This window comes from Neoarius graeffei, chromosome 27, assembly GCF_027579695.1.
Source record: "Neoarius graeffei isolate fNeoGra1 chromosome 27, fNeoGra1.pri, whole genome shotgun sequence".
Lineage (NCBI taxonomy): Eukaryota > Metazoa > Chordata > Actinopteri > Siluriformes > Ariidae > Neoarius > Neoarius graeffei.
The window spans coordinates 27,108,064-27,125,133 of record NC_083595.1 but is presented as its reverse complement, the minus strand read 5'-3'; the positions used below and the strand labels follow the sequence as shown (position 1 = coordinate 27,125,133).

General features: G+C 40.4%; 1 protein-coding gene across 1 annotated transcript in view; it reads left to right on the top strand.

Annotated features, from left to right (window-relative positions):
- piezo1 (piezo-type mechanosensitive ion channel component 1) overlaps positions 1-17,070 on the top strand; it is a 353,209-nt gene that overhangs the window by 280,559 nt on the left and 55,580 nt on the right. Inside the window, exons 19-24 of the mRNA XM_060911720.1 lie at positions 2,587-2,763; positions 3,557-3,682; positions 5,164-5,364; positions 5,783-5,987; positions 8,595-8,699; positions 8,831-8,987. Coding sequence (XP_060767703.1) covers positions 2,587-2,763; positions 3,557-3,682; positions 5,164-5,364; positions 5,783-5,987; positions 8,595-8,699; positions 8,831-8,987 — 971 coding nt within the window. The remainder of the gene's footprint in view (positions 1-2,586; positions 2,764-3,556; positions 3,683-5,163; positions 5,365-5,782; positions 5,988-8,594; positions 8,700-8,830; positions 8,988-17,070) is intronic.

Genomic DNA, 17,070 nt, shown 5'->3' with positions numbered 1-17,070 from the left:
AAAAACCCCATTCATTTCTATGGAATTAATTGAAAAAAAAGCACTTTTTCAACGTTTTTCAAACGTCCGCTGCTCTGGCATGCTTTAACCTAGAGACGTGATTCAAACTTTAAAACGTAGGAAAACTTCTCCTCTGTGGATCTGGCATTCAACTTTTCTGCTAGGTTCTACATTTTCGGATCAGTCCCGGCTCAACCGCCATGTGGGTTCTGGGAGAAAATCCGGCTTTTGAATGGGTGTCTATTGCGTTACACACCAGTGAAGGTCGTTAACTTAGAGTGGAGAGAGGTTGAAAATAAAGCTCAAACTTTCTCGCTTAAACTGTGTTTTCAGCCACAAATTTCACTCTACAGACATGATTTTCTCAAAAGTAGTAGGAAAACTTGTCCTGATTCACACAATGTGTCTACCTAAACGATAGGATTTACAGTTTTTGAATGACAAGCATCAAACTGAGGACAGGGCAGCTGACAGGCCTCATTGACACCCATTATAAACGTGAGAGAAAAGTCACTCGTTTTTAAATCGCTCTAGTGTCGTTATTTTTAACACTACAGACAAAAAAATACATCATTTTATTCAGGAGACCCTTCTAGCGCTCACTGTGAAAGAATTTTGTGAATAGCTGCTTCCGTTGTCGAGTTATTTGTCATTGTTCGAGGCCTGTTCCGTAGTAAAACACAGCACAAAATTCAAGACCTTGTGTGTCTTAGCTCATTGACACCCATTATAAACGTGACAGAAAAGTCAGTCATTTTTAAGTCGGTCTACTGTCCTCATTTTTAAGACTACAGACAAAAATTTACATCAGTTTATTCAGGAGACCCTTCTAGCGCTCGCTGTGAAAGAATTTTGTGAATAGCTGCTTTCGGTGTCGAGTTATTTGTCATTGTTCGAGGCCTGATCCTGAGCAAAAATCAGCCAAAAATTGACAAGATTATGTGTCACTCTGTGCTTTCTCAGGCCCGTCGCCATGCCGACTGGGAGCAGTGAGTGACGGGGGGGGGCTGCTGTCTCAAGCACACACACAATCATTGCATTGAAACATCATTGCAGGTCACACATTCACTGCCAGCAAACATGCGTGACCGAATTGCTTCGCGCACTGCATCCTCTCACAATTTCCCCCGGGGAATTGTCCGGTCTAGTTTAATTAGCTACTTTTAAAATCAACATCAACAGCTACATACAACGGAGCGACCTGGCAGCCAAAATTCTCTTAAAATCTTCCGCTTTTAATGAAGCAAACCTCGCGACCATGTTTGTTTACAAACTGTCACAGTCACTCGCTAGCGCTGAAGTTTTACATTTCTGACGTGTCTCTTTTCCAGTTTTTCGATGTCTGTTGGTATGTTTTTCTCTTGTAAATATGCGTGAAGAATGTATAACGAAGTTTTGGTAGCCTTTCGGGTGTTCAGCGCATCTTCAGTTTCAGTTTATTTATTTGGTGCTTAATCCTAGCAGTAGCACTGGATTAGCCTTGTCTTCTCTCTTTCCCAGAGGACAAAGAAATGATTGTGTGCATGCGCAGCAGAAAAGTTTTGTCATTGGATCTTCGCACGAGCTCTGACGTGTGACATCGTGTTGTCTTGACAATGTGCAATATTATGACGATATTGCACGCTCATTCTCCATTGGGGAGAGTGGCATAATACATGGAGGATAAGCGATATGATAACAATATTGCATGCTATCAATCAACTCACAAGAAGAGAATAGAATACGTTTTTATTCCATCAAAAAAGTGGCCCATATGTATAATAATCACCGATATTCACTGAGCCTGAGGCGGATAATTGTTTTAGTATAAATACACACCTTACCTTTGAATAGTTTTAGACCAAACTTCATAGCATCTTTAGTGCTTTTAGGAACAGCATTTTCTTTCATCATTTGTAATTCTTCCTCACTTACAGTGACGAAGCGATCGGCCGCCATTTTGCCGAGTCACTCAAGGTGATTATCGAGAAGTAGTCAGAATTTCTCAACCAATCAGCACAGGAGATTTTCTGTAATCACCTCTGTATTTATAGTAAAAACAGCTTTTCATTAATGTCATTCGTCAATAACTAAACACTTTTGTTTGTTCATGAATTGCTGTAGTACAAGAGGATTAAAACACACAGTGATGTCAGGCTATTGGAAAATAAGGATAAAACGGTGGCTTACGTAAACACTAATATCAGATACAGTCTCTTCTGCTTGTAATAACATATAACTCGTAGCACTGTTTGTGTTTTTAAGCAGTTAAACTTTTACAGTTTATAACCTGTACTGATCTCATCAAGAGCCCTGTAAAATTCAGCCTGTTGCTTTGTTTTTTGACTTTTCCGCTGTCGAAAGAAACTCCCGTGCTGTTTTATTTCGCAGCATGCACAAATGCAGAGCAATCAAACCCAACTGTTTTGACATTGTTGCCTTGCTGTTTGACACTACAAGTCTAAGATTGTAAAATATGTTTATAGTACAATTGCTGCCTAGAAAGACGTCATTCCACATCATTAACAATCTGTTTTATGAGGTGTTAATGTGTCTCAACATCTACACTCCTTCTCTCCCCTGATCTCTCTCTCTGTGGCTGTGTAGCCGTCTGTGATGAACTTGGTGTTGGTGGTATTGTGGTCGTTCGCGATGCCCTTCACTCATTTCAGACACATGGCATCCTGTCTGTCCACCATCTGGGTCTGCGTCATCATCGTCTGCAAGATGCTCTACCAGCTCAGCATCGTCAAACCTGAAGCGTACTCCAGGAACTGTACAGAGGTGAGATACACAAAAATACCAATGTCTACTATCTGTCATGTGAGAGGTTATATGTGAAATTGTATATATATTTCCACTTCGTATTCTCTCTCTCTCTCTCTCTCTCTCACATACACCCACATGCTTGTTGTTGCTGGCGGAGACTCATTGTGTCTGGAAGCTGAGTCTGAATTGGTTTGATGCATCTCCTGCTCTCGCTCTCAAATTCTAAAAAAAAAAAAAAATCACCAGGCGCCACTGTTCTCTCTCTCTCTCTCTCTCTCTCTCTCTCTCTCTCTCTCTCTCTCGTGCGCACACTGTGTTTATGGAAAACAGTGAGTCCTCAGGTCTCTCTCTCTCTCTCTCTCTCTCTCTCTCTCTCTCTCTCTCTCTCACATACATACACCCACATGCTTGTTGTTGCTGGCAGAGACTCATTGTGTCTGGAAGCTGAGTCTGAATTGGTTTGATGCATCTCCTGCTCTCGCTCTCAAATTCTAAAAAAAAAAATCACCAGGCGCCACTGTTCTCTCTCTCTCTCTCTCTCTCTCTCTCTCTCCCGCGCGCACTGTGTTTATGGAAAACAGTGAGTCCTCAGGTCTCAGATGATTAACAGGCTCTTCCCAGCACTCATCACTGACACGTTTACATCATCACTGTGCATAACCCATTGTATAACTTGTAAAATTGCATACATTTTATTTTTGACCAGACTATTTATTTATCTAGTATTTGTGTTCATATTTATTGAAACGGAAATTTTGGATTAATCCATGCAGACCTTTCTCCGAATCTATCGGTTTCTGTCTTTTAGCCTCTGACCAATGAGACGAGTCTGAACGCAGGTGAGATCATGAACTCCACCCTGTACAAAGCACCTGTAGATCCAGCCAACTGGTTTGGCTTTAGGAAGGATGCCACTGCTTTAGACTACAGTAAGGTAAGATTGGTCACAGTAAATATCCAGCGCAAGTAGAAATTTATCAACTGGTGGAGATTTTAAAGTTTCTGTAGCTGTTGAGAAAAACTACCAAAACAGCTGATGGACAGAATTAATGATTTCCATATGGAAGGCACACGGATTACGACGAATACCAGGAAAATTTGAATGCCACCAAAATAACCGTGATTATGCTATTTTGTTCGATATACCCCTTCACACCAGTCCAAAACAATGAAGCAGTATATTGAGCACTACTGTATATCTCTCAGGCTGTTTAGCTACTACACAAGAAAACAGAGCAGCTGTGAGCTTCTCAAATGTACATAACAAACAGATGAACCCCAGGAGATGACTAGTTTATGGTTGATCTGCATTGATATGTGGTTTGTGGCACCTCTTGATACACACACACACACACACACACACGCACCAAAGTAGATACCAGAAGAAAAGTTTAGAAATAATTGAATAATATCGGCTGGCTTTGAGGGGTCTATCAAATATATTCCATTCAGCTAGCATGATACTAAACGAGTCGAAGACAAGCAGCTGAATGGAATATATCTGATATACCACAAAAAAGTCAGCCAATATTATTATTATTATTATTATTATTATTATTATTATAATACACTATTCATATCAGCATTCTCAAAGGCCAACACTAGCTTACCCGCGACTCGGTGCTGTTAGCGTGACAGTCCAGTTACCTTCCAGCCAGTGTAGTGTTAGCGAAGGCCTATGCTAGCGCAGTCAAGCCGAATATTATTATTATTTTCCCTGTATAATTTACTGAGTTACTTTCAACATCAACAGCTACACACAACGGAGCGACCTGGCAGCAAAAATTCTCTCAAAATCTTCCACTTTTAATGAAGCAAACCTCGCGGCCATGTTTGTTTACAAACTGTCACTCACTAGTGCAGAAGTTTTACATCTCCAATGTGGCTTTTTTCCAGTTTTGCGATGTCTGTTGGTATGTTTTTCTCTTGTAAATATGTGTGAAGAATATATAATGAAGTTCTGGTAGCCTTTTGGGTGTCTTTAGTTTCAGTTTTCAGTTTATTTATTTAGTGCTTAATCCTAGCACTGGATTAGCCTCGTCTTCTCTCTTTCCTGGCGGACAAAGAAATGATTGCGTGCATGTGTAGCAGAAAAGTTTTGTCATTGGAGCCTCGCATGAGCTCCGACGTGTGACGCCGTGTTGTCTTGACAGCGTGCAATATTATAACAATATTGCACACTTATTCTCCATTGGGGAGAGTGGCGTAATACATGGAGGATAAGCGATATTATAGCAACATTGCATGCTATCAAACCAAATGAATGAAACCAGCTAGAAGGGAATAGAATACAAGTTTTTATTCCATCGAAAAAGTGTCCTGTATGTATCATCATATTATATAAAATTTTGGCCACCTTAATAGGGAAAATATGTTTTACTTGAAACTAGAAAATGACATTCTCTGTGCTATCAGAACCATCTGCTGGTGCTGCTGTTGCTGGTGTTTGAGGCAACCGTGTACCGGCACCAGATCCATCACTACAAGCAGATCCAGCGTTCTCCTCCCTCCATCCCAGCCATCTTCCCACAGTCCACACGTGACAAACTGGACAAGGGCCTGCTGCCCTGCTTCAGATACCTGCTCAACTTCAGCTTCTACAAGTTCGGCCTTGAGGTCTGGACCCTTCATCAGTACTCACAGTACTGTTTTTAAGGCCCTCTGTTTTCAAACCGAGTCTCAGGGAATATCATGTAAAATATTTCAAAGGTACCAAATGTAATTGTAATATAAACATCCGTCAGTGTTTGAATGATGCTGAGCTCAGTGATCAGACTGACAAGTAACTGTCTGGACACGGCTTACTATGATAGCATGCGCTTGATTAATAATCTCTTTGTTTGAGATTCCTTGCCTGTGATGCCAGAATTGGGAAAGTTAAATCCCACGTGTATGAACTTGCGCAATAATATAATTATCCAAGTAGAATATGCCTTTGAGTTTCTCTGATTAGGTTTTCATGATTATTTGAAGGTTACTTGTGGCAATCATTACTGGTCATTGTGACTCCAATTAAACTTCCTGCACTCCCTAGATCTGCTTCTTGATGACTGTGAATGCGATTGGCCAACGCATGAACTTCCTGGTCATTATCCACGGATGCTGGTTGGTTGCCATCATGGTGCGTCGTCGCCGCGAAGCCATCGCTCAGATCTGGCCTAAATACTGCATCTTCCTGGTCATCTTCATGATCTATCAGTACATCCTGTGTGTGGGAATGCCTCCTACTTTCTGTACTGGTTAGTCCACCTATCGAAGGGCTTCTTCATTCAGCTAAACACAAATATCGAACTTAATCAGAAACAGGAAGAGATTCTTAATCTAGTTTCCAGGCTGCACAACCAAGCTTGTGTTTTTGTTCTGTTAAGACATTTCCTCGTCAAGCTAAGTATCATCCATATGTCAAGGTAAGTGTAGCCTGACAATGATGTGGATATGGATCAGTTTCAAAAGAAACGCACGCCTACAGCAATAGATTGAATCATAATGATTAAATTAATATGCAAACTAATTACAATTCAGTGATGTTTATAATCCACGTGATTGGCTCCAGTAAATTCCTCAGACTGATCTTTTACTTTATCAATATGTTTTTATCAAATGAAATAAAGATAGTGACGGCGGTTTTATATTTTCATCCCCATTTCTAGCACAGATAAAGCAAACTAGAAAAGAGTTGAGTAAGCTTTCTGTTTTAAAATAAAAGCAGAGAAAATATGTGGGGGTGAGCACGGAGACTTGGGACAACTTTTCAGCTTTTGTAGATTGTGTGAAATTCTTTGCAGGTAGCATCACATTCATATTGCACTAGAGAGTATTTACTATCCCCTCTTACCACGACATTAGTTTCTCAGCTTGTCACATGTCTTGGCCTTCAGGTTTCACTTTTTTTTTGTCATTTATTTTTTGCAGGGAGACGTGAGACATTGATGGGTGACATGGGACATTTATGTTCGGAGACTTGGGACAAAGATAAAATACCAAGGCCTACATGGTTAAATTTTTATTTATTATCAAAACTTGTACCATATGAACTGTGTGAACACACAATGCTGGCACAGCGATAGAAAAATGTCAGTTTACCCAAAACCTGACGAGACAAAACGGTTCCATTCTTAAGAAGGAATGAAATAAGTTTAATCCCCATGCAGGTACACTCCCACATTTTTCGCAAAGATTTTTAAATAATTTTATATTTGTAAACCACAAGAAAAAACCTACAACATGAACTGTCCCGGGCGGCACGGTGGTGTAGTGGTTAGCGCTGTCGCCTCACAGCAAGAAGGTCCTGGGTTCGAGCCCCGGGGCCGGCGAGGGCCTTTCTGTGCGGAGTTTGCATGTTCCCCCCGTGTCCGCGTGGGTTTCCTCCGGGTGCTCCGGTTTCCCCCACAGTCCAAAGACATGCAGGTTAGGTTAACTGGTGACTCTAAATTGACCGTAGGTGTGAATGTGAGTGTGAATGGTTGTCTGTGTCTGTGTGTCAGCCCTGTGATGACCTGGCGACTTGTCCAGGGTGTACCCCGCCTTTCGCCCGTAGTCAGCTGGGATAGGCTCCAGCTTGCCTGCGACCCTGTAGAACAGGATAAAGCGGCTACAGATAATGAGATGAGATGAGATTTATTTATCACATACACAATCATACAGAGTACAATATACAGTGAAATGCTTATTGCAATGCTCTGTAAGTTGTGAAGATAGGTTTTTGGGTTGTTGGGGCAGGGGGGTTTTTTTTGTGAGTTTTTTGGGAGGGGGTTAAAAAGTAGTAAAAAAAAGAAAGGGAGTGAAATAGAATGTAATAAATACAATAAAAAATAAAAATGTGGTGATACGGTATTCTGCAGAATATACACAATATACAGGACATGTATAAATATATATTGCACTAAAGAAAAAGTTTAAATAAATATTGCACTGTAATGAAGTAAAGTTGCACAAATAATTCCTAACAAATCCTGAATTCACCAGCATACATTACACCATAACCGCGAGTGGTTCGTGTCCCCGCTTCTCGACCGGGAGATCGTAAGTTCTACTCGTGGTCGGGTCGTACCAAAGACCATCGTAAAAATGGTACTACTGCCATCTGGCGAGGCACGCTGCAATACAGATGCTAGTAGGGAGTCAAACTCTCGTGGTTACCAGAAGACCGACCCCCCCACTGTAACCCTAGCTATATAATAGGCGAGAAGCCGAGGGCGATAGAAACAGAGATCGGCGCCACACCCATGGTGCCTCAAGAGCTGGTGAGTACTGGGACAGGAGACTGCCTGGGAAGACCAGATCCTGGCACGGGAGGGACTTTGACTTTTGACATTACACCATAGAATGGAGGTGGAGGCGAAGTAGAAAATGCAGGCTTTGGTTCAGAAAATTATTGAACTGCACAAACCTTACTGCAGTGTCCAGCTTTGTGGCTCCAAAGGAAGTAGGTTACTCTAAGGGGCACCATCGAACTTCTGATGAAATCTCAACCAATCAGATTTGAGATTAATTTATGGGAATACAAACTGTCCCAAGTCTCCCCACTCTCCCCTATGTTTTCTCTTTATTCATATGTAGATAACTGAATAATGATTGCACAGTAAATGTTCACTTTCAGCTACTGGTTAAAGAACTCGGTGAAAAGCTACATAAACAGGAATAATAGTGAATTATATTTAACAAAAGTAACAAGGTGATGATAAAAGACACATTGACTAAAGCTTGACAGTGACGAGATGAAAAACACTGTAGCGGCAGTCATGAATTCAACTGGGGTGATATTAAAATCAGCATAAAGGGTTGCTATACATCCCAGGATTATTCTGTTGATTAATATAGTTTAATTTAATGGCATGTTTGTACAGACTACCCATGGAGACAGAAAAGCTCAGTCACTATCAACTCCGCTCTGATTAAATGGATCTATCTGCCTGATTTCTACATACCCCCCAACTCCAAGAACCTCATCGGTGAGTGAATAGCCTTAGATGAGTGTAAGGACAATGTTACACACATTGTCAAATACCAATAAAAATGGCGATTATTCAGATATTGCATGAGTGCAGCATGTCTTGAACTCTGCGTTTATGCGTGTATGCAGCGGACTTCCTGCTGCTAATGTGTGCCTCGCTGCAGTGGACGGTTTTCAAGAACGAGAAGAAAGAGGAATGGATGGTGATGGGAGGAGAGAATAAGGACAACCCTGACCCCATGGAGGACATGCTGTTTAACCCAGCTCCTAACTTCATCAACTGCAGGTATGAGCTCGTTACAGAGAAATAGTTACAGGCATCCATGATTATGGAAATCAGAGTGAGAAATGAACTTGCAAAATGGATTCCCAGTGTCCCAGGGCTGTTCAGTGAAAATTGAAAATTAAAGTAAGAAATATGTTTGTGCAGTTGTTAAGCATTAAATAGTCTGGGGAGCTGCAGAACTGCACTCTTGTCTGCTCCAGTGGAAGTTCAGCATTATTATAATTTTTTTTAATAACTCCATAAACTAAAATTAAATCCTTTATTTTTACAGAAAACTACAGTCCTCGAAAGAAATCTCCCAGCCTTAGTTGCCCAATGGGCGAGCAGCACCCAAAACATACTTGCCCGAAAAACAATTCACTTGCACAGAGCTTTATTTTATTTTGGAGAGGACAGAATGCAGTTGATTTTTATATATATATATATATATATATATATATATATATATATATATATATATATATATATATATATATATATATATATATATATAATATAGTGTGTGTGTGTATACAGTGGGGCAAAAAAGTATTTAGTCAGTCACCAATTGTGCAAGTTCTCCCACTTAAAAAGATGAGAGAGGCCTGTAATTTTCATCATAGGTATACCTCAACTATGAGAGACAAAATGAGAAAAAAAAAATCGAGAAAATCACATTGTCTGATTTTTAAAGAATTTATTTGCAAATTATGGTGGAAAATAAGTCTTTGGTCAATAACAAAAGTTCATCTCAATACTTTGTTATATACCCTTTGTTGGCAATGACAGAGGTCAAACATTTTCTGTAAGTCTTCACAAGGTTTTCACACACTGTTGCTGGTATTTTGGCCCATTCCTCCATGCAGATCTCCTCTAGAGCAGTGATGTTTTGGGGCTGTCGCTGGGCAACACGGACTTTCAACTCCCTCCAAAGATTTTCTGTGGGATTGAGATCTGGAGACTGGCTAGGCCACTCCAGGACCTTGAAATCCTTCTTACGAAGCCACTCCTTCATTGTCCGGGCGGTGTGTTTTGGATCATTGTCATGCTGAAAGACCCAGCCACGTTTCATCTTCAATGCCCTTGCTGATGGAAGGAGGTTTTCACTCAAAATCTCACGATACATGGCCCCATTCATTCTTTCCTTTTCACGGATCAGTCGTCCTGGTCCCTTTGCAGAAAAACAGCCCCAAAGCATGATGTTTCCACCCCCATGCTTCACAGTAGGTATGGTGTTCTTTGGATGCAACTCAGCATTCTTTCTCCTCCAAACACGACAAGTTGAGTTTTTACCAAAAAGTTCTATTTTGGTTTCATCTGACCATATGACATTCTCCCAATCCTCTTCTGGATCATCCAAATGCTCTCTAGCAAACTTCAGACGGGCCTGGACATGTACTGGCTTAAGCAGGGGGACACGTCTGGCACTGCAGGATTTGAGTCCCTGGCGGCGTAGTGTGTTACTGATGGTAGCCTTTGTTACTTTGGTCCCAGCTCTCTGCAGGTCATTCACTAGGTCCCCCCGTGTGGTTCTGGGATTTTTGCTCACCATTCTTGTGATCATTTTGACCCCACGGGGTGAGATCTTGCGTGGAGCCCCAGATCGAGGGAGATTATCAGTGGTCTTGTATGTCTTCCATTTTCTAATAATTGCTCCCACAGTTGATTTCTTTACACCAAGCTGCTTACCTATTGCAGATTCAGTCTTCCCAGCCTGGTGCAGGTCTACAATTTTGTTTCTGGTGTCCTTTGACAGCTCTTTGGTCTTGGCCATAGTGGAGTTTGGAGTGTGACTGTTTGAGGTTGTGGACAGGTGTCTTTTATACTGATAACGAGTTCAAACAGGTGCCATTAATACAGGTAACGAGTGGAGGACAGAGGAGCCTCTTAAAGAAGTTGTTACAGGTCTGTGAGAGCCAGAAATCTTGCTTGTTTGTAGGTGACCAAATACTTATTTTACCGAGGAATTTACCAATTAATTCATTAAAAATCCTACAATGTGATTTCCTGGATTCTTTCCCCCCATTCTGTCTCTCATAGTTGAAGTATACCTATGATGAAAATTACAGGCCTCTCTCATCTTTTTAAGTGGGAGAACTTGCACAATTGGTGGCTGACTAAATATTTTTTTGCCCCACTATATATATATATATATATATATATATATATATATATATATATATATATATATATATATATATATATTGTGTGTGTGTGTATATATATATATATATATATATATATATATATATATATATATATATATATATAGTGTGTGTGTGTATATATATATATATATATATATATATATATATATATATATATATATATATGTGTGTGTGTGTGTGTATGTGTGTGAAGAAGCATAATTATCATAAATCCACAAAACCATAACACCAATATATGCAGACACATTCAGAAAGAAAAGTTCTCATAGCAGAGGAATGAATAATTTAGGGTATATTAAGCTGTGGAGAGTTTTGAATGAGAATAATAATAATGCTGGAGTTTTGTTTCTGTTATCAAAGGAACACAGTCCTGTGCAAAATGTCACCGTGGAACCAGAGTGTAGAAATGAGCCTACAGTTCGAGAGAGTTCTACACAAACACACTGAACTTTACAACAGCTGCACACATCTGAAACGGAAATAAATCAACTAAGGCAGGAAAAACTATTTTGGATAAAATTGTTATTGTCCGTTACACACTGATCAACCTGTGCGACTCAGTTGTGCCTTTGAATCGAGAGTAAATGAAGAGGGAACTGAACATTAACCGTTTATTGAAATTATTATTACAAGAATGATTATAGTTACTATATGACTACAGCTACAGCTGGAATGTGCTGATTCTGTTCGTGTTTGTAATTATTGTACCATCCACTATTAGATAAAATTAAAATGAAATCTTACAACATTGTTTGAAAGTCTAGAGCAATATATTTTATTTTACAAATAATAACACTTCAGATATTGTTTTAACAATAATAAACATCACGGTATAAATGATAGAGTGCAGATAGCTGTGTAACTACATGTCCTTGGGGTTGTTGAGACATGAAGGGGTGGGAATAAGATCTAGCCCACAGTTCAAGTCAGAGCCCTTTGAGAGTAAATGCTTTGGCTTTTGCAACATTCTGTTCCCAAAAGCTGATGTCAGGAAAAAGTCTTTAGTCCCGACACGGAAGAACAGTTTTAAAAAACTACAGAAGCAAGAAAACGCTTCTGTAGTTTTTTAAAACTGTTCTTCCGTGTCGGGACTTTTCAGGAAGAAGAATTTATATTCCAATATGTAGCTAATGCTAACTCTAGGCCACAAATCTGCACTGTCACTTCAGTCGTTTAGAGGAATTTTGTACGGATCAGAACCACTAATAAACTCTAACTTCCATGTATACCTATCCTTCGCTTCTTTCTGAATAAGATTATCTAAGTAATCTGGTAGCAGAGCTTTTTTTGGCTGTAGTTTTCTTCGGACAACAGCAACAGACGCCGGACATCTCCGCTTGGCTTCAGTATGTGAACAGCCAATCAGTGGGTCCCGTATGTGTTTACGATTTTTATGTCACGATTGACAACCAATGGGAGACACCTTTTGTCGGCTGTCCACCAATCACAGGCTCCCGTGCCACAATGGCGGTATGTTGATAAATATTTAGAAAATAAAAATGATATCATTATGAAATATATGAAACCATCAAAAACAGTTAAAAATTGTTTTATATACAGGTTAGAGACAAGGAGCATTATTCAGTGATATCGTTTATTATTAACTCCAATCGTGATATAAAAGTTCCAAGTTTGACACCTGCCCGCTTCAACCACGCTGCTGGTGCATGATGTCCTTGACCCTCGTCGCCCTTGGCCCATTGGTATAATTATGTCATTATGTGGACCCCTCTGAGCCAAGCTTTTCCAGTACACTCGAACACACGCATACTTTGACGAATTATAACCAAAAACAAGGAAATTTGAATAATTTCCTCAAAATATTTTTTCTATTGTCTCATCTCATTATCTCATTATCTCTAGCCGCTTTATCCTGTTCTACAGGATCGCAGGCAAGCTGGAGCCTATCCCAGCTGACTACGGGCGAAAGGCGGGGTACACCCTGGACAAGTCGCCAGGTCATCACAGGGCTTTATATATATATTGTTGTGTTGATGAATAAAAAATTTTTAATGCATTTCCCATGAAACGAGACGAGCTACTTTAGACTGGTTCTCTTAGAGCCTGCGTGCCTGTGTTGCTTAGGTTGCCAGCACTAACTTTTGTCATCCAATCGGACGATTACCATTAAAGTTTTACTCGTCCTTGCACAGACTTTAGTCGTCTCGGACAATCGGACGTGAGGTTTTTCGAGCATTGAACTATGAACTTACTTCTGGTTGAGGATTGAAGTGTAAAACTCTTCTATCATGGCAGAAGTAAAATGAAAAGGTAATGGTCATATACAGTAGCAGATGAAATAACAAAATAAAGCAAAATCTATCTTAGATTTTGTGCTCTTTATGCCTACAAGGTCGCAAACCCTCAGTCCTCCAAGTTCATGTTTCTATCTGTAGCTCGCACTTCACTGATGTGGATCAGGGTGTTTCAGAATCTAGGCCATCCTTTCTCTTTACTCTCCTCTGGTTGGACAGGCAACACCCACCCCCTTACGACAAGCAAAACGTCATGACTAGTTACTGTGAGGGCATCAATAGCTTATTAAATGTAAAAGGAAATGAACACTTAAATGATGGTAGTGGCCAAGTACAGTGGATATAAAAAGTGTACACACCCCGTTAAAATGACAGGTTTTTCTGATGTAAAAAAAAGGAGATAAATAATTTCAAAACTTTTTTCCCACCTTTAATGTGACCTATAACCTGTACAATTCAATTGAAAAACAAACAAATCTGTTAGGGGAAAAACATAAAAAATAAAAAACGTACAATAAGCTGGTTGCATAAGTGTGCACACCCTTAAACTAATACTTTGTTGAAGCACCTTTTGATTTAATTACAGCATTCAGTCTTTTTGGGTTCACACCAACCATCAATTAAAATGACTCTGATTAACCCCAAATAAAGTTCAGACATTTACTCAGTTGCCTCCTCCAGCAAAAGCCAGGGTTCACAGAGAGCTTACAAAGCGTCCCAGGGATCTCATTGTTGAAAGGTATCAGTTAGGAGAAGGGAACAAAAACATTTCCACAGCATTAGATATACCATGGAGCACAGTGAAGACAGTCATCAAGAAGTGGAGAAAATATGGGACAACAGTGACATTACCGAGAACTGGACGTCCCTCCAAAATTGATGAAAAGACGATGAAAACTGGTCAGTGAGGCTGCCGAGAGGCCTACAGCAACACTGAAGGAGCTGCAGGAACTTCTGGCAAGTACTGGTTGTGTACTACATGTGACAACAATCTCCCGTATTCTCCATATGTCTGGACTATGAGGTAGGGTCAAAGAAAAACATCCAGGCCCGGCTAAATTTTGCAGAAAAAAATACATCAACTCTCCCAAAAGCATGTGGGAAAATGTGTTACGGTCTGATGAAACCAGGGTTGAACTTTTTGGCCACAATTCCAAAAGGTATGGTTGGCTCAAAAACACCATTGCGCATCACCAAAAGAACCCCATACCCACGGTGAAGCATGGTGGTGGCAGCATCATGTTTTGGGGTTGTTTTTCTTCAGCTGGAACAGGGGCTTTAGTCAAGGTGGAGGGAATTATGAACGTTCTAAATACCAGTCAATTTTGGCCCAAAACCTTCAGGTGTCTGCTAGAAAGCTGAAGATGAAGAGGAATTTCATCTTTCAGCACAACAATGACCCCAAAAAAAGTTTTGGAATTTCCCAACAAGAGACCAGATTGAAAATCTGTAGGGTGACCTGAAGAGGGCTGTGCACAAGCGATGCCCTCGCAGTCTAACAGATTTGGAGCGCTTTTGCAAGGAAGAGTGGGCAAATATTGCCAAGTCTAGATGTGGCAGGCTGATACACTCCGACCCAAAAAGACTGAATGCTGTAATTAAATCAAAAGGTGCTTCAACAAAGCATTAATTTAAGGGTGTGCACACTTATGCAACCAGCTTATTGTATATTTTTTATGTTTTTCCCCCTGAACAGATTTGTTTGTTTTTTCAATTGAGTTGTGCAGGTCATAGGTCACATTAAAGGTGGGAAAAGTTTTGAAATTATTTATCGTAGTCTCATTTTTTTACATCAGAAAAACCTGTCATTTCAACGAGGTGTGTACACTTTTTATATCCACTGTATGTAATGATATCATGCGACGATAAATGGCAATACAAATTTATGACGATTTGAATCAGTGAAATAAAAACTGTATCACAATTATTATCAGGTTGCGTAATCTCTCTATTCTTCCTTGGAGTAATTGCATTGCTTATACAGAAGAGGGCACAATAGAAGATAAAATAAATCTCTCGAAGTTGCTCACTAGCAGCAGCTCTTCAGCATAGATTTTGGTAGGACTTTAATAACAATATAGCCTGAAGTAAAATGATGTCAAGTCTATCAAACATGATCCTATAGGGTAATATCTTTTGAATTTTTAGCGTAACTTTTTTTTTTTAAACAGTTAAGGGACAGCATACGTCACCAGCATACAGTCTAGCAACTTGTTTTATCAACTGTTTTTGATATCATTAACCATGGATGTCAGGTTTCAGCAACATTTCCAGCCCAACTACATCTCAAAAAACCCAACAAAGTCCTGAAACTAGCCCAAAAAACTTTGGCAGTGGAAAAGAGAGACGCGTTTTCCATTATTTTTTCAGCTTTTGTGTGAGGAAACAAGGTCTCTAGGGTGCACATGCATTTATTATGTACAGACATTACGCCGAATTTCCCTTTCCCTCTTCCAGTACTTGCAATATACACTCATGGAGCACTTTATTAGGAACACCTGTACATCTACTCATTCATGCCATTATCTAATCAGCTAATCATGTGCCAAAAGTGCAGCGCATAAAATCGTGCAGATACAGGCCAGTAGCTTCGGGTAATGTTCACGTCAACCAACAGAATCTGAGAAAATGCGATCTCTGTGATTTTGACCGTCCCATGACTGGTGGGGCCAGATGGACTGGTTTGGTTTCTAAAAATAAAAAAAAATAATAAAAAAGGGGCGGTACGGTGGTGTAGTGGTTAGCACAGTTGCCTCACAGCAAGAAGGTTCTGGGTTCAAACCCAGCGGCCGGCGAGGGCCTTTCTGTGTGGAGTTTGCATGTTCTCCCCGTGTCTGCATGGGTTTCCTCCGGGTGCTCCGGTTTCCCCCACAGTCCAAAGACATGCAGTTAGGTTAACGTGGGGCGACCTTAGGCTGAAGTGCCCTTGACCAAGGTACCTAACCCCTGACTGCTCCCTGGGCGCTGTAGTGTGGCTGCCCACTGCTCTGGGTGTGTGCGTGTGTTCACTGCTTCAGATGGGTTAAATGCAGAGGATGAATTTTACTGTGCTTGATGTGTACATGTGACAAATAAAGGTTTCTTTTTCTTGAGTATTACTATAATTGCTGATCTCCTGGGATTTCCACACACAACCGTCTCCAGAGTTTACTCAGAATGGTGCAATAAAGGAAAAAAAACCCCAAACCATCCAGTGGCAGCAGTTCTATGGACGGAAATGCCTTGTTGATGAAAGACGTCAGTGGAGAATGAGACTGACTCAGATAATCACTCTGTACAATTGTGGTGAGCAGAAAAGCATCTCAGAATGCACAACACATCAAACCTTGATGCAGATGAGCTACAACTGCAGAAGACCACACTGTCAGAAGTAGGAGTCCATTTCTGTCCCCCAAGGTACAGTCTACACTAATGTACCCCCTAGGGCTCATTATTGGACCTCATGGTGTACCTTTTTAGGGCCAAAAAGATACATACATGTTCCCAAGCAGTATATAAAGGGTACAAATAAGTACCTTAGAGTGGACTGCCCCAGTAACAAGCTGTTGTGTCCCTAAAGGTACAATAATGTATTTTATTTCCTGAGAGTGTACGTCAGGTTGCGCTTCTGTCAGACAAGAACCAAAAGCTGAGGCTGCAGTGGGCACAGGTTCACCAAAACTGGACAGCTGAAGACTGGAA